Source organism: Brachyhypopomus gauderio, chromosome 12 (genome assembly GCF_052324685.1).
Source record: "Brachyhypopomus gauderio isolate BG-103 chromosome 12, BGAUD_0.2, whole genome shotgun sequence".
In the NCBI taxonomy this organism is placed as follows: domain Eukaryota; kingdom Metazoa; phylum Chordata; class Actinopteri; order Gymnotiformes; family Hypopomidae; genus Brachyhypopomus; species Brachyhypopomus gauderio.
This window is the reverse complement of record NC_135222.1, coordinates 18951757-18974311: the sequence shown is the minus strand read 5'-3', so window position 1 is coordinate 18974311 and position 22555 is coordinate 18951757. Positions and strand designations below refer to the sequence as shown.

At 46.5% G+C, this 22555-nt stretch overlaps 1 protein-coding gene across 1 annotated transcript in view; it reads right to left on the bottom strand.

Annotated features, from left to right (window-relative positions):
• gli2b (GLI family zinc finger 2b) overlaps nucleotides 1-22555 on the bottom strand; it is a 63286-nt gene that overhangs the window by 29165 nt on the left and 11566 nt on the right. The window contains 1 exon segment of the mRNA XM_077023518.1: nucleotides 22063-22179. Within this exon segment, the coding sequence (XP_076879633.1) occupies nucleotides 22063-22168 (106 nt within the window). The 5' untranslated portion in view covers nucleotides 22169-22179.

Below are 22555 nucleotides of genomic sequence, written 5' to 3'. Positions count from 1 at the left end.
ATTGGGGTTCATGTGATCCGTGTCTCAAGCTGACCTGTGTCACAAAGCAGGACTGAAGCAGGCAGTGTTGTTTTCATGGCGATGGTGGTGGCTACATTGTTAAAAGCCTTGGCCAACACTTCTACACAGTCACACATTCTGAGGAACCAGCTTTCTTGAGACAAGGTAAATTGTGAATGTGTAACCAATCTTTGAGCAAGAAGTTCGTAATCGCGTTGGAATAAAATACGTAACAAATGTGTTTGGGGTTACACAGCAGTTTGCAGTGAAAGAATACACAGCCAGCACAAGGCCCTAGAGTTGCTGAAAAGGTGCGTGACTGGCTTAAGTCATCCTCACTCTTTACAGCGTTTGTCATGGAAATCGCCCCGGGGTCGGGTTTAATTGATGCAAAACACCATAAAACACACCTGACATGCAGAAAGCACGCAGCACAACAAGAACACAGCCCAGCTGGTACACAAAACACGGCACGGTACCGGGGAACGGATCCGGAGCCGTCCTCCTCTCGCCCTCCACGCGGCTGCATTCACGTCTGACCTATCAGCTGCCCTGCAAACCCGGGCCATTAGGACTGATCCGGCTGAGGCTGTTCGACCAGACACAGGAAGTGCTGCCAGGCCACTCCATCCCCTGGAAAGGGCAGGGTGGCTATTTTTCACCGCAGGCCTCAGTAAGTAGTATAATAGGACTGTGTGTGAGCATCGGAGGACCGTTGGAGCGGCTGCGGGCGAAACAGCTTCATTCAGCTCCTGGGCTGAGTTAATGCCCCTTAACTAATGCTCCGGGTGAGTCAGTGCAGCAAGGAGGACCAGGGCTTGGGGAGGAGGCCCCAGACAAAGGGAGCGGAGAAGTGGGTCAGGAAAACATGACGGAGAGCAGCACGACCGGCCCCTGCTGGATACACCACCACCACCAGCCTCTCCAAAGTCACGGACCACCATCCTGAATTTTAATCGGCTGAGTCCACTCAGCCCCAAGACTGTGTTTAAATCATGCTATTGTAGGGGAAGGGGAACTTTTATGGGAGTTTGCTGGCAAGACACCAGGTAAAGAGAAAAACTACAACAAAAAAAACCCAGATGTTTCAAGTGGGATAACAGAGAGGATAAAATGCATAACAAAAACAAAATATTGTCAATTATTTATGACAATATAAACATACACAACCCATAGAGATTTTCTCCCTGTGGCAATAGTAAAAGAACAACAACAACATTAAAGAGCATTAAACCCTCCCCACTCTGTGTCATTAAACCTCAGCATTACTGCACACAGCACCATTCATCAGCATGCGGCCTCAATTATCCGCATTACCAGTGTTATTTCCACCGGTCACATTTTTCATGTCAGCCCAGTCGTCCCGGGTGCTTGGGGGCGGGGGTGGGGCCACTGAGCCCTCCCCCCCACCCAACTCCCCTCCCGGCCAGAGGAGACGAGGGGTGCGGGGTACACGAGGTACGCGGGGCCGGGCCGGTGCCCATCTCCGGAGTGGGCGGTGGAAGGACTGACCGGGCGGGGGTCCTCTGTCACGCCGACAGCTTCATTGTTCGAGTGCAGCGAACAGAACAAAAGGACGGTGCTCTAGAGAGCTGGAGAAGGGGGCGTTTACCTGCCTCTGCGAGTGAGGTCCCCGGGGGGGGCGCGGCAGGCTGTGGAACCCCACTCGGGCCCTCGCATCTATTAGTCTTTGGGTGATAACATTTGTTTCCTCCCGCGGAGGGAGCAGCACGGCAGGCAGGAGTGCTACTTCACCGTCACTCCCGAACACGGAGCAGGGCCTCGGCCCGTGGAACTCGCACAGGTGGAGCGCTGGATGGGAACCGAGTCAGGCCGTGAGCTCATCCAGGGCGTGACGTCACGCGCCGGGCCTGCTACACCAGCCCCGGCTCGCTGCCAACACATGCTCATCAAGCTTGTGCTTAAGCAGATCAGATATAACCTTCCTCCTTCTAAAGCTAATCCCTAAGCAAAATAATAATAAGGTAGCCCCACTAAACGAAATGGTTTGTTCTGTTTTAAAACTATGCTTTGAATATACAGAGCGCACAAATGTCTTGTCTTTGTAGAGGCCTAATCGCTGGATCTAAAGTGTTCCACCGTATAGTATACAGTAATGATCAGCAGAGCGGCCCATTTGAAGGCTGTGTAATTAAAAGGCTTTCTGTCTTACCCAGAGAAGCTGGGAGAAATTAGACAGGAAATTCCTGTGGAATAAGCTGGCCAGAGGCCTAAGTACACATTGTCATGCCAACCATTACACACCATCAGGCCCCATTTTGCAAAGCATGCTGGGATGTGCCAAGGCAGCTCTGTGCCTGTAGCAGCTTTAAGACCTCAGTATGCAGTTTGCAACATGGCTAGCTGTGGGAAGGCAGCAGCCATGTTTAATAGCGCCACTGAGCAAGTTTTATTTCTACAAATAGGAGTCCTATGAAAATATCTTTAAATAATCTTTGTAGGGTTTTTTTTTTTTTAACAAAAGTGAGCAATAACCGTGGCATCCTCTCTTGGAGGGGGCAGCGGTCCAGTGTCACGGTTCAGAAGTTTGCAGTAAGCTCAGGTCAGGCCTGGCCTGGCAGCTGCAGGGGGCAAAGGCAAAGGCCACGGGGGGAGGGAGGGGGGCACTTATCAGTGTCCTTCAGCTGCGCCTGGCCCCCTCTGCTAATAAGACCCATGCATCATGGTGCCAGGGATCCGAGCGTTGAGAGCCGGAGTGGCCGGATCCGCCGGGCCTCCTCCGCATGGCCCGGTGTCGGCCGCGCGTCGTTAGCATGCTGTTTGTGTAATTTGGGTACTTAAGACGGCAGAGGGCCTCCAAGACTGATTGCGCGGTGCAGTAATCACACGGCCCTCTCCGCCTGCTGATTTATCACCCCTGCTCTTAATAGCTCTGCTTAACACACAGGTTTGTCCAGATTAAGTAATTACCTTTAAGCAAAAGTTTATTATCTTTAAGACTGGTGCAATGATAAAAGGAGCACTGTCAGAGAGAGAGAGAGAGGGAGGGGGGAGAAACAGAAGGACGAGGTACTGGGGGTGAATGAGTGAGAGTGATAATTAAAAAACAATGCATTAAATCGGTGTTTCTACACGCCCTGTCACTGTGCTCCTCTGCTCACATTCATATTAGCCCTGTGGAACTCTTGCTAGGGGGCGATGGGGATTACTCCAGCCCAGGGGCTGCATCTGAGCAGGGGAATTACTCCTCCGGCACATCCGTAAAGTGAATGCAGACACAGCTCATTTAGAAAGATCGGGGGGGGGGTTTTTGGCCCTGTCTAAAAATAACACCTGAGCACCAGGCAGTGTGTTCTGGGTTTTGCCCAAGCAGAGTAGCAGAGTGGTATAGGGCATGTGGGGAACTGAGGTGGCCCGCGTGACGGACCGTCTCTTGGCCACAGTGACGCTGCAAAACGTGGGGAGGCTGGAGGAGAGGACAGTGAATGACGCGGCACTGGCCTCCTCGTTGGGGCAGTGACGAATGGCCCCAAGGGCAGAAATAGCTTCCCCACCCTCATCCGTCATGCTCGGGGCCGCTCCACAAAATAAGAGTGGGACGTGATTCCGAGCTAGCCGCTGGTTGGCCCCAGGTGAATCACTGTTGACCGGTCATTACATGGGGCGGGGGGACTAGAGAAATTAAAGGAATTTGTAAAGGAATTAAAGATCTGAGATTATGGTAAATGTGACAATTATTAACTATAAATGTAATCGTGGTGGTGTAATTACCAAGTAGACTACTCGAATAATTACACAACCAGTGACCATACTGGTGACATACACTTATTTCTTCTGAGCAGAGAATTCTCTCTGATGACATGGGCTTGGCTGAGTGAAACAGGCTGCCCTCAACTGGCTGCTGTGTTTGCTTAACTCCTGAGGTGTTTGCTGAAGTGTTTCAGGCTCATGGCCGCTTGAGTTTCAGCAGAACTCCCGTGGCTTCCACCCATGCTTATAAACATCTCTTGCTCTTCCCAAAACAGTTTACTGTCTGTCCTTCAGTTTAACCCTTTACTTATTCCGAGGACCAGAGCACCGACCGATTTTCTTTTCGTCCGCAGTTTCGAAAAGGCATTTACATAAAAAAAGGAAAATCCCAAAAGAAAAACCGTCTGTTAACCCCTGTCGTAATTCGAGAGGTGTCGGTAATGCTTTTAGGCAGCGCCTCGAGCACGTGGCCGAGCATGGTGCGAGTCCAGTTGCCTCGCAGTGGCGCTGCTTTGGCCCCTCGGAGACGCTCTCGTCCAGCGCCGGGCTTGTAAACGCTAAATGAGGAACAGCTGTAGGGTGCAGCCTCCTCCCTCGCGCTTGGCGCGGCGTGGCTTCGCAGGGGGAACTAAACGGAGTCGCGCCGCCTTTGCGGGAGCCGCGTGTGCTCGAATCCTTCAGATTTGCCGTGAAACGTTTCGCGTGAGAGGCGCTTTTTACAGTGTTGTGTACGTCATAAAGATGGGGGGCGGGGCGAGGCGGGAGACCTCGCCTCGTTTTATTTTCATCGCTTTTCCGGGCATAAATAACGCAAACCTCCGCGCTTCTCCGAGTCGACTGCTTTTCATCAGACGTGTTTAAAGTTTTATTTTGTGATATTGTGCAGACGCACACTTAAAACAGCCTGTAAAGTGATCCTTGGAGCTCTTTCTAGTCGACTGCAACGATGACAACAGTGTTGAAAGAATTCAGTAAAATGTGACGGTAGATATTAGCATGAGGAATGTTCACAGTATCTTCACAGAGAAATTACACTGCACAATCAACCGAAATGTATTTATTAAATGTATCAATCAAAATGTATTTATATACAGTTGTTTTCGCAAAGCGGCTTTACAAATGTCCAGGTGGAAACCACTCGGTAAACACCGCAATGGCGACGGTGGCGAGGAAAAACTCCCTAAAAATGTACGAAAATTACAATGTAATTAGCCTGCACCATGCTTATACCATACTGGAATAGACTGCCTCAAAATACTTGGCACTAACATAATGTAGAAACGTTATCTGCATGTCAAGTACATACAGAAAATGTGGATTGTTACACACTGTTACTTTGTATACTATACTGCAATTAATGGGATGATTGCACTCAATAGTGGTGTGAAACATTGATTTGGTTTTTGTTTTTATTTTTATGTAAGGTGTGCATGTTAGCACGTTCTGTCTCACACTGTCACACTCTCACTGTGCCACACTCACATGCCCACCACACTTACTCCTGGCCCAACCTAGACAGCGTCACACTGATATACGGGTAGAGCAAGACTCCTGACTCCCCCACTCCTAACTGCCCCCACTCCTGACTGCCCCCACTCCTGACACCCCCACTCCTGACTCCCCCACTCCTGACACCCCCACTCCTGACTGCCCCCACTCCTGACTGCCCCCACTCCTGACAGCCCCCACTCCTGACACCTCCACTCCTGACTGCCCCCACTCCTGACACCCCCACTCCTGACACCCCCACTCCTGACTCCCCCACTCCTGACTGCCCCCACTCCTGACACCCCCACTCCTGACACCCCCACTCCTGACTCCCCCACTCCTGACTCCCCCACTCCTGACACCCCCACTCCTGACACCCCCACTCCCGGCTCAGAAAAAAAAACCCACTTTGGGGTATATGGCTGGTCGTAGTTTTGCTCACACAAGTATACCCATGTTGCGCTCTCTCTCTCTCTCTCTCTCTCTCTCTCAAACAACTCCAAGCAGCAGGCTGATGGGGTTTCCTTAACAAACACTTATAAGTGATCCAGGAAGAACCCCAATTGTGTTGACAATGATCAAACCTGCAACATGAAAAACCATACAATGAATAGTTATTATCTGCTGAGATTTGATATGGGCCTTTTCCTATGTGTGAAAATCAATGTTTTAATTGATAATTAGATCAAAGTGTCTCCCAAGGCTTAACCTCACTCTCCAAAGTATTATAAAAAAGTATCTTAGGAACTAATTTAGCTCTCTTAAAGGAAGTGTCATGAATGAATTGGTATGGGCAGTCAGTATCGGCAGACTCGTTAATTGAAGCATCTTAATTGAATAATTAACAGGGTTGGTGTCAGCTGGAATTGCTTTAAGGCAGAACGGGCGGGTTAATGAGGGGGCTGAGACTACAAATGTGCTGACCCTGTTTCAGCAACATGGCCTGGATAGGAATATAATTAGCTTTTATACTCACATCCACAGCGCCAAAGTCTTAGCATTCAGACCCGGCAACGAGTCTCAGCACTTGAGTGTGTTATAACTAACAGCTAAGTAGCTTCCAGTCAGCACAGTAGGATGAGTGGAAATGGGAATCTGATTTGAGATTGGATTATAATTTCCTGTATTTGCCCATGAGTAAGGGATGCTAGTCAAAACTGGCAATTGAAGGGGCATCTTTCTCCACAGCTCACAGGCAAAGTTCCTCCCCCTAAAGTGAAGCAGTCATAACTATCTGTCTTCCATGAGGGAGAAGAGAGGCGTAAGCAGCAGTCTCCCCCTCCTGAGCTCCACGTTATGACTCCATTAGACTCATCTGGATGTAACCCAAACCCTCTGGCCCAGTCGGGCTGCCTCTGTAGAGATGATGAGGGGAGCAGTGATTGCAGGAGCTGTTTTTTTTTTGGGGGGGGGACGTGATTGTGAAATCAGAGAACAAAAAGGGTCTCCACAAGGTCTAGAGGGCTTGGGGGTGCTGGCCCCCACCCCCCACCATCAGGCTAGTGGGGGGCCAACGAGGAGGTTCTTCCCACATCAGACAGGATGCTTTTGTAATACACCCGCATCAATAACAGAAGAAACCTGGTTGTCAACAGCAATAGAGTTTTGCTCTCAATTTAAAGAATAAAATTTGATTCCTCGTGAATAAAGGCCTGTGTTTTGTCTTATTTGTCTCCTCCACTGAGTGAATTAGTGTTCAGAATGCAAAGCATTTGGGGAGGTAAAATGTAGGTGTTTGCTTATGTGCTCAGCCATCTATTATTACCAAATGTATGAGATCTGTCAGAACATGACGGCATTTTGCACATGCCAGACACAATGAGTTGTGTCATTAGAGAAGACGTCGGTGTCATCGCTACATGTTCTTGCTGGTTTCAGGGCGGGAGAGGCAAATGACAACCAGCAACCAGTATGACAACCAGCAGTAAGTGTGTCTGATGAGAATGAGCGCGAACCGAACAGGCCTCACAAAGAATTTGCCGTCGTAATGGTTCACGGTGACGTTCAGATTCACTTCGCTACAGCGTCGTCATGTGCTGCCAGGGGTCCCATGTGAAAGTGTTTTTGCAGGCAGGGTTGGACGGAAGCTTCCTGTACACACCGCACACACGCAGGCAGTAATTTCAGCCGTCATCTATAACACTAAATGCGTTATACTTGCCGGTAGTTTGGAGGGGCCTCCTACATTGTCTATCCCAGTTTTCCTTACCACAGTGTATCAATTGGGCCGGAGAAGTATGAAACAGCGAGCCCTAAAGCCATTCAAGCTGTCTTTTGAGAACAGCGGTTGCCAATCACGCAGTGTCGATTCTGTAACTTCTCTAACTCTTTCTTTCCTCCTCCTTTGAGTGACATCACCTTGTTTGGCTCTGGTGTGGCCTCATGCCACAGGAAGTTCTGGCACTTCACTCAAGTGCTGCTGGGTATTTTGACTTTCCCTGTGTCCGCGAGCCACTCGAAGGCTGCCGCTCTCTCCGTGGCGACGGCCTGCTGTGGGAGGGGCTGGGCAGGGGGCCCCTCGTGTTTGAACACAAAGGACTTCATTCACGACTGAATCTTTTTGTCAGCCAAGAGGGTAAAGATTTACTCAAAGCAATCCACTCACCCCCTTCATGCCAGGGCTTATCAGAGCTGCTGATAGTAGGGAAGTAAAAGCCCCTTTTATTGAGACAAACTCCAGAACAGCTGTAGTTTCTTACATATAGCCACTGGCTTTAATTACACCAACTTATCACACATAGAATTTGCGAGGGGGTCTCACTATGTTTTTACAATGTCTTAATTAACACTGGTGATTAGCTTATTATCACAATGGAAAGGGAGAAAAAAGTTCATATTTAACTCTGAAACTCTGAAGATCAAGTCACTCAGTCTGCCTGCCCTGTCCCTTCAACTTCTGAACCCCTCACCTCTGATTCCATGTGGCCCACACCCCCAACACAAACCCACACCCCCAACACAAACCCACACCACCCAACATAGACCCACACCACCCAACACAGGCCCACACCCCAACACAGACTCACACCCTCAACATAGACTCACACCCTCAACACAGACCCATACCCCCCCAACAAAGACTCTTGCATCCTCAGAATGCTTGTGCCCATGGCTCCACTCACACAACTCCGAGTCCACTAATGGGGGATGATTAGTGTTTCTGTGTTTAAGACGGGTCAGTTTAGTAGTGTGGAGAATCTCGTAAAGAAGTAGAGAACCTCTGTCAAGCCCATATATTTTTCATTTATTAAAACTCAGCCAGCAATACTGACATTTTGAAAGTTAGAAACAGTCATTGTGGGATTCTGAATGCACTAATTGATAATCAAATATGTGCATAATAAACACGTTCTGTAACATTCTCTCTCTCTCTCTCTCTCTCTCTCTTTGTATGTGTGTGTGTGTGTGTGTGAGTGTGCATGTGTATATCTGAGGGTGAGGTAGCCTGACTTTAGAAATCTATAAAGCACTAAAGTTTCTTTTGATTCTTCACCACAGCCTTTGGTAGTACCAAATGTCCACACATCTGCAAAGGCCCTAATCTGACAGAATATCAAATTTCCCTGGAATTACTGCCCCCTTTAGATAAATGTATGAAGATAAATTGCTACAGTGGTTTTGCATTTTCTGCGCAGCGGAGTCCTGATTCACAGGGGAGAGTGGTGGGCGGGGCGGCTAAAATCACATGTCATCAAGATGGACAACTTTAGGAGGAGGATGAAATAGATTTCAAAGACCCAGGGTCTCGTCCCGGATCCAAATACGCCAATGCTAACCCACGGCACGAAACGGCTTCAAGATCTGTGGCGGCATTAATCCCTCAGCTCTGATAAGCAGTTTCAGAATCAGCCTTTGCAATGCAGAGTAGCCCTGTTGTCTGACCTGCAGTAAAGGTATTACAGCACAGCATATGAGCTTTTCTATTAATTGCAAGAAAAAAGGGGAAATTGTTGCAGAAGCAAAAAGCCTTTAAAGTGTTTGTCAGACGTAACGCAGTACATTAGATGCGATGTGAATTTGAATTCTCCGCTACATACTAACTAGTTTAGTTAGTATCTAACTAGTCTGCTTGCATGTGTTTCTTTTTGTGCTTAGAACCATTACCTGTTTTTTCCTTCCAGAATATTCCTATGTGTGTGAAGAGCAGGTTAACTGACTCCAGGCCCGGGTGACTGGCAGGCGTTATGCATGCCTGCGAGGCATGGTTCCTGTCTGGCTCCTCCCAAAGCCCTACAGTTGGCTGCCTCAGACATGAGGAAACTTCACTTTATGCAGACAGGCTAACTGCCTACAACTCCAGCTCCCCTGGACTGTGAATATAAATATAACCCAACTCATAAAAACTAGCAATAAATAAACAGAATTATAAAAAAATAAAACATCTGAATATGATATATATAAGATTTTCTCTCTGGAACTTCAGTGGCCAAAGTCTCCAAGTTGATTTATTTGTTATCCTCAATAATATGCGACTTGAGTACCCTCTTGCTGTCAGATCACTTCACATGAATAAAGCTGATGCCTGTCACCTGGCATACACTAGGCATGATGAACGTACCCTCAGTATTCCCTCAGTGTTGACTGAACATTCCCTCAGTGTTCTATCAGTATTTGCTGAACATTCCCTCAGTGTTCTATCAGTATTTGCTGAACATTCCCTCAGTGTTCTATCAGTATTTGCGGAACATTCCCTCAGTGTTCCATCAGTATTTGTGGAACATTCCCTCAGTGTTCCATCAGTATTTGTGGAACATTCCCTCAGTGTTCTATCAGTATTTGCTGAACATTCCCTCAGTGTTGACTGCACATTGCCCCAGTGTTCTATCAGTATTTGTTGAAAATTCCCTCAGTGTTCTATCAGTATTTTTGTTACTCTCCCTAAATTCATTTCCCTAGCAGAAACAGAGTAACAAAATCTGCTTACGTTTCCAGGTTATCGTCAGGAGCACATTTCAAAGTGTACCTTGAGGCAGAGTTATTAGCAGGTGTGATACAACATGTCAGACAATACTGACTCTGAACATAATGGTCAGACTTCCTAAAAATTTCACGCAGTCAAAACAAACACACGACCCACCCCTCAGAAAGCAGCATACATGTTCTCAGATAGCTAAGGGTTTCTTTTCCTGCTTTAACACCTAAGCATATTTCAGCTGCTACTCTGAGACTCCCAGCAGGGAGAGTGTGGGCAGCGTGTAGGCCCTGGTGCGGTCGAACGGCATGGTGTTGGGCCCCCACCCCTCTGACTTCCCGCTGGTGTGTTGTCTCAGCTGGTTCTGCGGTCGCATGGGTACCGCAAGAGGGGCGGGGACTTGCTAAGGTCTGCCGACAAGAAATGAAATAAATGCTTATAATCACGGCCTTCTTTATTTAACTCTCCCCTGGATGCAAGGTTGACCATTTATGTAGAGCAAACATACGATACTGCCTAAGTGAAATATAATCACTCTGAGTCCTCATTTGGATCATTCCCATTCAAACTACTGTTGCCATTTGAGCTTCCATTCATTATGCTATAGCTGCTAGCAAAGTGTGTGGAAATCACTGGAATTGTGTGTAAGTGACGAGGAACAGTAATATAACTACTTTTTATATTATCTTTTTATTGACAGATCTAGGGTCAGTGCACAAAAAAATATTTATTGAGAAACAACAAATTCTAAAGCTAATTTAGGCTAGACAAGGCTAGACAAGTTTGTAGAAAAGACTTAAAAAAAACGCAGTGTTAAACAAAAACACTATGCTCTGTGAAACTGTTAGAGAAATGGGAAACATTATAGAGAAAAAAAACTAGGCTTACTGACAGCAAAATAGTAATTGTGCTCAAGCAACAGTGCTGTGGTTTATAAATAGTCCAAGTGCTAGGTAAAAGTCCTAGGAAAAACTTAGGGTTGCAGCGGTAACCGGTTTCACGGTATACCACGGTATTAAAATGCACGGTTATCATACCGTGTGCGTTTGCTTATTACCGGTAAAAAGCAAGCCAGCGGAGAAACTGACCCGCGCATGCGCAACTCCGCTCCGGTTCAGCTACTAAGCACACAGCAGTGAGAATGGCAGAAAGTGCATTAGACTTAACAAATTTTTTAACAAAAAAAAAAGCTTAACTAAAATCAGCGGCGAAAATGACGTAATCGCGGTGGCTCCGCCGGTGAGCGCGGGTCTCGCGCGCTGTCGATTCGCGAGGTCGTGCACGTCTCGAATTTTGTAACTTTGCGCGCGTCGCGCCTCAGCGCAATGAACAAAGTCATGTTTGCAGGGTTCATACACCTTTATAAGGTGGAATTAAAGCACTTGTACGTAACTTTAAAGGTCCGTTTCAATATTTCCCAGCACCTTAAACTTAATTAAGTTAAATATTTATACATATACTCAAAATAATTCGCTTTTTATTAAATTATTTAATGGTTGTTTATTTTCAAAACGCCCAGTCTTAACGTCTTCACGTTCTCTCGTGTTTCGTCCTGGAATTACAAGAGGCTCGTATTTGTTAACGTAATACAAAAGAACTGTGCCGAGTCGCGCGCTACGGTCACTAGTGAAAGTGTAAATCCATAGATTTTTAAGGTCCTTGCTTTCACTGGATGTGAAAGATGCCATTAATTTACATGCGTTCATTTTCAAAATTTTACGTGCCTGTTTTTCATATGTTAAAACCAGACTCGGTGTGAAAGCCTTAAAATAGAAATCTCTATTGTGAGGGTCATGTCAGAAATAAATCCTCTCTTTCTGCAGTATCTGGTTATATTCTAACTTGGCAGTACAACGGACGTTTACAACAGTTGTTGATCAGACACTGACCCAGGTTGAGTTTATCAGATATTAAATAATTTAAACTTAAATAATTGTACTGAAATCCATGATTTAGGTTTATCTAATTTTGCAGTATTTATTTAAACATGTGTACAGCTTATTTTTTTAAAGGAGACATTTTGTATACAATAGTTCCAGGTTTCTACAATAAATAGTTAATTGAACAAAAAAAACTTGTAATTTCTTTAAGGGTCAGTGTATCTTTTAATAATATACAAACTAACTGTGATACCGTGATAACCGTGATACCGCGGTATTTTCTGAGACGGTTATCATACCGTGAAAATCTCATACCGTTGCAACCCTAGAAAAACTGAAACACTCGGAAAGCTCAGAAACTGCATGGTATGCAACCCACTCTGTCGGGTAAAAGACAATATCGTAGACGCCTCCTAACTCTGCACTGCCTTACACTGGAAGCGAAACCTTTCAGTGATTTGAATCACTTTGGAACAGTTTAGCCAAAATAAAGATTCACATGTCATACTCGTAATAACAAAATCAGTTGTTGAAACAATCTGTGTTTTCATAAGTCTGGAAAAGTGCACGAAGAGTGAAGAGTCGGACCAAGAATAACGTTGACTGAGCATTTGCCAGTAGCCATCAGCCTGTCTCACATGTTAAATGCTTTGGCTGAAAAATAAATTATCTTTTTGTGCTTAGCACTTTTTTCTGACTTTTTGAAACGATACTTTATGGTTCTTGCACTTCTGATGCCGTACTAAGGAGACCTGTGTGTCCTGCTATATCTGACGATGCTGTTGAGTTAATCAGCCCACACTTGTTTCTCCAAGCCAATGAGATCCCGGGCTTTCAAAGCCCTGAAATGCAGGAACCGAAAATGCATCCAGAGGCCCTGCCTGGACCCGGTCAAGGCAACCGGCAGGAAAAACGCTGCTCTCTCTCATAATTCTACAATTGTGGATCATGCACCTCCATTGTTGGGGTCTCCGCAAGGAGTAACTGTGGCGTAGAGTCCTGGCGTGACTTCTAAAGCCGCCTTTGGGCCACACAGGAACAAACACGTCCGGGGCAGTAACGCGTAGCCTGCGGCAACAACGGGGACGGATCCGTGAAAGGCGGGGAAGGATATGAGGCGTCGCGTGCTGCCGGCCCTCGGCCAGACGTCCATGCGCCAAAGATTGCAGCCTTACAGACTGACCCAGAGAATGACGGTAAATCAGACAGCAGGTCCAAGAGCCAGAATTATAGAGCTGTAGCAGATGCTATGACAGTTCTCTCCCCTCCTCTCTCTCTGTTATAAAGCAAACAGGAGCTTTGTCACAATCGCTAAAATGTCATAAAGCTGAGGAAACTGAATCGCTGTGTTAGAAGTCAAACCACATGGTACAAATGAAGATGTGCATATGTTGGTATAGTGTAGATTTGGAAAGACTATATAAAGACTCGTCCTGAGCAGAGCTACTCTTAAATGCAGCTCTTCTATACAGTCATTGTGGTTTGATGAGCTGGAGAAATACAGCATACATTGGCTTGGTCTGCCCACGGCACAGACAGACGTCACACTGTGGGCTCAATCAGAAACATCAGGCAGCTTGTTTGGGCTTGGACCATTTACTGTGCAACTGTCCTATTCTCCAGCTCTCTCTCTCAGATGCACCAACACACACACACACACACACACACCTCCTCCTCCTTCACTCGAGCTTATCTGCCCATGGATCTGCCGATTATTATTTGCTTAATCCACAAGCTTGTCAGCCGTGGTGTCAGACAGAGCGTTACCAAATAGCTCCCTGTAGACATTTTGGAATTCCCATGTTCTTAACGCGCAGACTGAATTCCGCTTGGGACTCGTGTGTGTGTGTGTGTGTGTGTGTGGGAGGGGGGGTTATGGGGGACTGCATGCATGCCACAGAACCTTTTCACATTACAGACATCCCAGGTCTCTGTGGAGAGGAGTCACTTGCAGGCATGAACACAAGGCAGTCAGGGATAAACAGACCCATGCTGAGAACAGTGCGCCGTGACACGGAGGAGAGGAGGAGAAGAAGGACGCTGGTTGGGAGAGAGAGAGAGCGAATGACAGACTGAGGAGCAGGAAGTTGGAGCTAATCCCCTTAAACACTCTTACGGGGTTGCAGCTCCTCGCTGGCCCTTGTAAAACAGCAGGAACGGGCCGTGCTCTTTCTGGGTCGAGTGCAGGCGAACCCCTCTGCCAGACATCGCCCAGGGCTCACTGTTATTTTAACTGGGCGCTTTGAAGCCCAAATCACGCTTTATTATACGTAAGGTATAATATCAGGTAATCGTTAATTGCTGTGTCTAGCGAGCTAGCACAGCTGTTTCACAGCAAAGCATCCACTTTGTATTGGAATGTAAAGTCTGGCTAAGATTACTGTATATACTAAGAGGATTCTGGGGTGGATTTGATTGTTGCATTACATCATTACCGTGATGATAATCAGTCACATTTGCAGACGCACAAAGACCTCATATAGGGCTTGTTCAGAGTTCTACAGAGTACAGTTATTTGTGCAAAAGCATGGACCCTGTACCAACATTCATGTTCAACTCTCTGAACACATCCTGGTCGCTCATTACATTAGTGATTAACATGCAAAAAAATGCATATTTTAATGCCAATAATCAGAATGTATCATTTATTATGCATAAAACCTCTGTGATTAATGTTGAGTAAAAACATGAGACTCGACTTCCTCTTCTGGTTTCTAATAGTATCTAGGGCATTCACCCTCAGAGCTGGTTTTTCTTTAATGACTGTATTCAAGTTCTAGAAAAAGCTTCATCCCTGTTTTGCACAGAAGAAAAAAACTGAAAAAATGGGGTTGCTGTGTATCTACAGGAGATTTTTATCCAGCAATCACCACGGTCACCTAAAAATAGGCGGGAAAATTAGCAGGCGTCCTGCTTTCTCTTAGTGCTGTATATCTGATCTCAGAGCTCCTTCAGGCTAGCCAGCCAGGCCCGAGAGAAAGCTCCGATTAAAGGGAAGAGGGCATCTTCCAAAGCCATCGAGCTAAATGTTTACAAAGACTTGCTTAGATGTATGGACGTTACAGAGCCATTAGCGCCAGTGCAGGAGAGTGTTCCCATGTGAGGGGAAAATGAAAATAATTGCAGTCTCTATTACAAGGCAAGAGCGTGTATTTATGCAGCATATGGTGGGGCCATATGACTCACGCAGAGACTATACAGCCCCTGTAAAACTGGCTCATACAGTCTGGGAAAAGGCTCATGTAAATAGGGGGCAGGGTAAGCCGAATCCAACATGGATGCCATTACTCACATCCTTCTGGGGATTTTTCAGTCACTTATGCACAAATTCTGATTCTCTGAACGCAGGTCAACACACATTTGTGAGTTTTGTAAAATGAAAGCCCACATTTTTTCATTTTTACACTACACACAAACTACAGTTCTCACAGTTTCATCTTATACTGTCTTTATCAGAACTATGCAGTTCAACAGGCAAAACTCCAGTCACTACACTGAAACACAAGTAGCACCTGAAAGTCACGGTTTAAACACTAATGGGCTTCGTTGTTAACACAGCATCCTAAAATCAAGCAATGAGAAAACATGTTTGGATTCTTACAGACCAATAAACATTCTGTCAGGTATGAAACAATCAGTACGGTCCTACGAATACAAATGTTGAGGAGATCCAGAGTTTTGAGGAGAAGATCTACGTGGGGAAGAAGCTTGAATCACTAAGACTGCTCACCTGATGGTGCTTCAATGGAAATGAACTAAAATGACATCTGCATTTAAATGGATGGGAAATACCAGTAAATCGTTGGGAATTGTGATTGAAAGAGCATCTTCAGTGGCTGTGATACCTGTGCATTAGGGCAAAATGTTAGAGAGCCAGAACCAGCCTGAATGCTTTGGCCCCTAGAGAGCAAGACATGTTTAGGACGCGTCCCTGGAAATCAATACCTTTACCATTATCCTGTAATGACATTTCTATCCTGGTTTTGAAGCTAGGAGTGGCCTCTTGCAATCTGACATCACCCCCATTGGCTACTGCACGTGTTGATTTGGATGAAAATGTGTAAATGAGATATTATATAAAGTGATACAAACTTTTAAATGATTTAAATGATAATGGCAATTAACAATAACTTGATCTCAACCTAGTTGAATGCACATAGGAGAGTTTGGACCAAAGTGTGAGACTCCACCATCGTCAAAACACTAGCTGAGAGGTTTCCTTTGGGAAGAACATCTTCAGTACAGTTGCAGACTTGTAGAATGTAAGCCAAGGTGCACCGAAGCTCATTCTGAAGCTCCTTGGTGTATTTCGTGAAACAGTCAAGCACCTGAGTCCCATTGCACCTCTGATGACATCTCTCAGGGATCTTTGAGATGTTCTGGTTGAACAGAAGCATAGAGTACAGCCTGTGTCCTGCTGTCCCATCTGGTCCAAGGTCAGTTTTCATCACAGTGTTCAGGGTCCTGAGTAATTCAACCCACTCATGTCCAATCCGTCCACCTTATTCCTCTTATTGGGAAGTGTCCTCACTAGCCTGATCTCAGAATTGATGTAGATGAATTTATTTGGCTTGCTTAAGGCCAGAGAACCTGAATCAAAATAGATCAACATTTTATTTTGTCTACAGAACATCTACGTTTGATTCATACTTTGATCCAAGCACTTAATTTGCTTAAAAAATATATATATGACTTTAAAAATATATATCTTTTTGTACTGCACTAGTCCTCCAAAGCTCACTTTTTACTTGGTTTTCCCACGTGCATATTGATATTTTTCTCTTGCACAATTATTATCATTTCATTAGTGACTTTGTTAATGGTGTTATCAACTAGAGTTCATTGATTGTGCATCTGAAATATTTGCAGATTTTGAAGACCACTTTGATTCTGAGCAATACTCACATGTTTCTGGGTCAGTAGTTTTTGCCAGATAGACATGTAGAGATGTACTTCGGTTAACTGAGATTTTGAATTTGTGGTTTTGAGAAAATTATATATAATTTCAGAAAATGTGTTTTAGCAGTAGTTAAAAAAAAAAAAAAAAACGAGGTGACCGAATGTGTCCTAAACGAAGGACACCAACAACACCACTGCTCTGCTATTTTATTTTAAACATTTAACCTGCCAACAGTGCAGTTGGAAATACATTTGAGAGATTGGGGGAGAGACAGAGTGAGAGACAGAGTGAGAGACAGAGTGAGAGAGAGAGTGAGAGAGAGAGTGAGAGAGTGAGAGAGTGAGAGAGTGAGAGAGAGAGAGAGAGAGAGAAGGAGAGAGATGGGGGGTGGGTTCTCTTCTCTCAGCCTCTCAAGGCCTATAAACCTTTCCTGTGAGGAGCCTCATTTGGAGTGAACGGGTGGGGGGAGGGGGGCGGAACTTGGGGAAGCTAAAGGAGGGGGGAGAAATTCCCTTCTCAGGAAGATTAGTGGCCGTCCCTTTGTCGGAGGAGGCGGATGCTGAGCTCCTACGGACACATTTTTCTCTGCCAGCTCACTGACCCCTGGGGCGCTCCCAGTGGCGGCCCGGTCCCCACCGCCCGGCCACGCCGCCCGCCTCTGTCAATTACTCACTGTCGCCGCCGCGACTTCGTCCAGTTGATAAAGGAAACTGTCCTTATCGCTAACCAGCCTCTCTTAAAAAACTATTTACACCAGCGAGCCCTGGGCCATCCATCCCGCTCCCTCGCTCTCTGCCAAGTGTGCGTGAGGAGGAGCTTGAATAATGTACATGTGCTTTCATATGTGCTGCTAACATGAGATGTGTTACGAGTGTTTTGATAAGATTCGTGTAAAAAAACTAAAAAGAAAAAAAAAGAAGAATTAATCATACAGCGTTTCCCCCTCTCAAATCTTCCTGGAGATGCTGGCACTCTGCACACTGCCTCCTTTTCACTAGGTGTCTAAGTCTGCGTGCCTTTTGGCTGGCGAAGCACAGTTTTTACAAACACCGCTGCATGAACCATTCGTTTCTTCACCATCACTGTTAACTGTTAAAGATGTATGTATCGTTCCATCCCCGACATCTTCGTCTGTATGGAAGCCGGATTCAGCCGTGATGCCACTGTGATTCTCAGGGTTCAGGGCTGGAGGCTTTAGGGCCTGGGGCCTTTAGGGGTGGAGGCTTTAGGGCCTGGGGCCTTTAGGGCTGGAGGCTTTAGGGCCTGGGGCCTTTAGGGTAGTGTGACCATGCTCCCCCAAGGCCAGGCTGACTCAGCAGAAACAGAGCGCTTGCCCATCAATCTGCCTCCAGCGCGATGAGCTCACTTTCACCGTGATGTATGCCATGAGGCACCAAAACCAGTTAACTAAGTCATTACCAGCCAGGGCCCGCTCCATCCGGCCCGCCCAAAAGTCTGACGGCTCAACGAGAGAGGCAGTAGACAGGCAAAACTGGGCAGAACTGGACAGAACTGGGTAAATGTCTATTTTCAATGTTGAATCCATCAGCTGATGGAAAACTGTAAATAAATAGATAACTAAACGAATTAATAAACAAAAAATAGATAAATAAATGAACTTTTTGTGTTCGGTATGGAAGATACATAATACACAAGTCATTTGGTAATGTGGCCTTTTTTAAAAAAATGCTTCACGATTCAGGTCCTTAGGGCGGTGCTTGCTGGCACGACGTACGAACGACACGTCCATGTACCTTTCCATCGCCACAGCAGACAGATGCGCGCTGTCAGAAGAGATCGGGCATGTCGTTTAGCTTCATTAATGAAGGGCAGTAGACTCCGCTGTGTGGAGGCTTGGCGGAGGCTGGGTGGAGACCGGTCGCTGCCCCCGCCGCCACTGCCGCTAAACGGGGGCTCGCAGTGGCCCGAGCCCCAATAAATCGCCCAGGAAGTGCGGCTTTAAACTCCCTCATAACCTCCGCGTATATGCGTCCTCCCCTCTTGCACAGACACCTGGTCCCGCGGTAATGGACTCCGTTGTTTTCACTTTTCGGACCACGTGACTTGGACTGGCTTCATTATACATGCGCCCACATTTCCAAAGTGAGACCCGGGGAACGGGACCTGGCCTGCTAACATAAACCAAATGACCAACCCCGTGATAAATGGTTCTATTAGCAAACCAGATTGTTAAACTCAGATATAACGGGGCAGAGGGGAGAGGCGACCCATTCATTTTCTCACTCTGCACACAACGAGGGCCTGCAAATAGTTGAGTTTTTTTGAGTGTGTAAATAACATATTAAAAGTCTGCATTAGCCATGTCTTCCGATAGAGAGGAAATTGTTAGGAATAAATAATGTTGGACAGGGATATAAAACAGCGGACATTTAATATAAGGAAGGGGAGTTTCACTCTGAGGTGGGCATGACTTAGGTGACAAGAACCTCGCGGCCTATTGTAAACCACACACTGACAATAAAGCCCCGTAACAGAGCCGTATATTAAACCCGCCTGACTGCCGGCTCTAGGGAATGCACGCCCGGGTTCAAGGACCTCGTCTCCAGGGCTCGCTCCATCGCATACTGCATATTCACTTATCTGCGTCTGGGAGCCGGAATAATAATACGGATTACGGTGATAAGTAATTGCCCTGTCGGGTAGCGCGCGGGCGGACAGCTGAGGCTCTTTAGCGCGGAGGCGCGTGCGCTCCGGACCGGGACGCTATCGGGCAGGCAGCAGCGCACTCACACTGCCGACAACACAGAGCTCTGTTTATTTAGATTACAGCACAGTGGATCTTCCTCTCTGAGAGGGAAGCTCGTGGGGTTAGAGGATACAAAGGAGAGGTGAGGACCATCGACTGAATGTGGGCTAGCCCTCAGGAGCGTGGCGAGGGCAACGGCTTTGCTCTTGGGCCAGCGTTCTGGCGAAAGACGCAGGGCCAAGAAATTACACTCAGCTCAGAATACCGCAGTTGCGATGCACATCCACTGCTGTGGCCAAGAATACTTTTGGGCCAAATGCGTAAAACACGCACACACACACACCTGGCCCTCCTGTCCTCGCCTTCGCCACAGCTGCGGGAATAAGCGGGACCCCAGGGAGCACGTGGAACGGAGCCACTGTAGTCTCTCTTTTTTCTCTACCCCCCTCTGCTCCCTTGGTTCATTCAACCATTTGTGCAGCACTATGAGGGAGGGTGAGCGTGCCCGTAACGGAGAGCCCAGAGAGCCCCACTGCGCTTAGACCCCACCTGGGAAGCAGGGTCAGAGGTGACGTCACTCTGCAGCGCCACTGACACTCAGTGAGAAGGCTGGGCTGTAATATAGCGATTTCAGATCCGGGTGTGAACAGGTGTACTTTTAATTACAATTAGCTCAGATGTTAACAAACTCTTTAAAAAAAAAAAGAAAAATTGCAAAAAATGTAACTCACTGGTTAATATGGATCTGTGTTTTACAAAACACAATTCATTTCTTTACTGACAATCAATGATCATTTATTAATAATGACATGCTAACAATCTCCATCATTAATATATAAATAAAGGGCCCCAAAATACAACAGGATTTTCTTTGCACAAGCTCCCGTGGACTGGCATCTTTGCCCATATCATGTCGTCCACTGCTCAGGAGGACATCTTGACTAATTTATAACGTTTATACTCTGGCGGTAAGAACAAGGTCTTTCGGCCTCATTATATGGAGTTTTCATCACTCTCCTGCAGACATGTTTAAAACATGCCCCCATGCTCTCTCCCCACTCTCTTAGGCTCTTGACAAGGTCGAGTGCCACACAGGAGGAAGTGCCCACAACCACACTGGAGTTTCAGCTTGCAGTTATTGCTAGCTTTTGTCAAACATTGATATTTTCATCATGTGCTGTGGGTATTACCTACAACATGGCACAAATATGGATTAACCACCTGTAATTGTTCTCCTGGACATGAGTGACATCATACAACAGGTCAAATGTACATTTAGATCTTTGCTTTGTAGGTACGAGACAAGAATGGTGTCGAAATCAAGGGATTTTACAAAGCCTGTTTCTGTGAGCACCTACAATAAGTCAGTTTTATGACACACCTCTCATACTGCTATATATATATATATATATTCATTCCCTCATTCCCTTCCAATAATATAGAATATTAAACACTACATTACACAAACAACATTGTTTTTAAGTATTTGGTATCAGTAATGCTGTTTTGGGTACGCAGTTGTGTTTCCACCATGAGCCCCAATTCAACTAATTTCTTTAACAATTCATGCATTTTCCGCCTTTATTATGGCAGGCCACCAAAGTCCATTAATATGTAAAAATGCCAAAACTCCACAAGCAGTATTTCCATTTCAAAGGTAACCCTCGACTGGCATCTCGATCTCGATGTCGATCTCGCAGGGGCCACGTCGTCCACTGCTCAGGCGGCCATTTTGACTAATTTATAGCGTTTATACTCTGGAGGTAAGAACGAGGTCTTTTGGCCTCATTATTCCCCGCTTTCATCACTCTCCTGCCGACATGTTTGAAACATGCCTCCACACTCTCTCCTTTTCTGCCCTCTCTCTAACGCCTCTCCCCCGGGACGGGGCCGTGGAACTTCGTGTCAAACTCAATGTGAACGCAGTGCCGCGTTTGTGAGTGGGTGAGGGGGGGGGGGGGGGGTGTTTGCGTTGTAGTGCAGTCTACATGCGGTTCATGCTGACACTGGTGGTGATCAGAGAATGCTGGAAGCTGTGCTAGGATGCCTATCAGAGCTTGACTGCATTTCACCTTTGACCCCTGTTGTGGGGGGTGGGGGGGGGGCGGGAATCACCTGGTAACTCATAAGGGCAGTGATTAGGGAGAAGTGTGTGTGTCTTCTCCATGGACCGAGCTTTATCTCTGGAATGGATATTTCATGCTCGTATTTTCATGCACAGGTGCCATTGCTGTTGTGTGAAGACTGTAGCTCCGCCCCACTGCAGGGCCCTGGGGTCACACAGACGGGCAAACGAGGACACCTAAAACTCCATCTGACCTTTAACCTTTGCCCAGCGCGAAACACCTCGCAGTGTTGAAAGTAAAAAAAAATGTAGCCAGGCGGCATGGAGGACGACACTAGAAAAGTGAGAGCAACCCTGCTCAGAAGGTCTGAGGAGAGGCAGGAGAGAAGGCAGCCGTACCTCTGGTCAGGAGCGTCGGTGAGGGCTTTTTGGGCAAGTCGCTGAAGCCGCTGGCGTCCATGCCGCCTGTCTTACACTCCTTCTTCTCGGCCGCGCCCGCCTCCATTCTAGTTAGTTCTGGTTGGTAAAAAAACAGAGGAGTCAGTCAGACAGAAGTTTCTAGAAACATTTTGAGCTACTGTGACCCAAGAAAGCAGAATGCTGGACATGTTGACATCTAAGCTGAAACTGTAGTTATAATTCTGTGTAAAGTGGTCCAGGGCCTACATCACAGACATTTCTACAAAAATAACAGTAGTTATAGGACTGAGTTCCTTGGTTACAACACCTGCTTTGCACATCCTGCTCTGTGACATAAATGTCTACACAGCGTCTCTAAGTAATGGAGATGCCACTGTGCTTTTCACCCAACAGAGGGCGCTCTGTGCAACATTTCCCAGAGTAGCAGCCTCATAAACTCAAATAAATAGATCAGAGTTGGATAAATTATGTA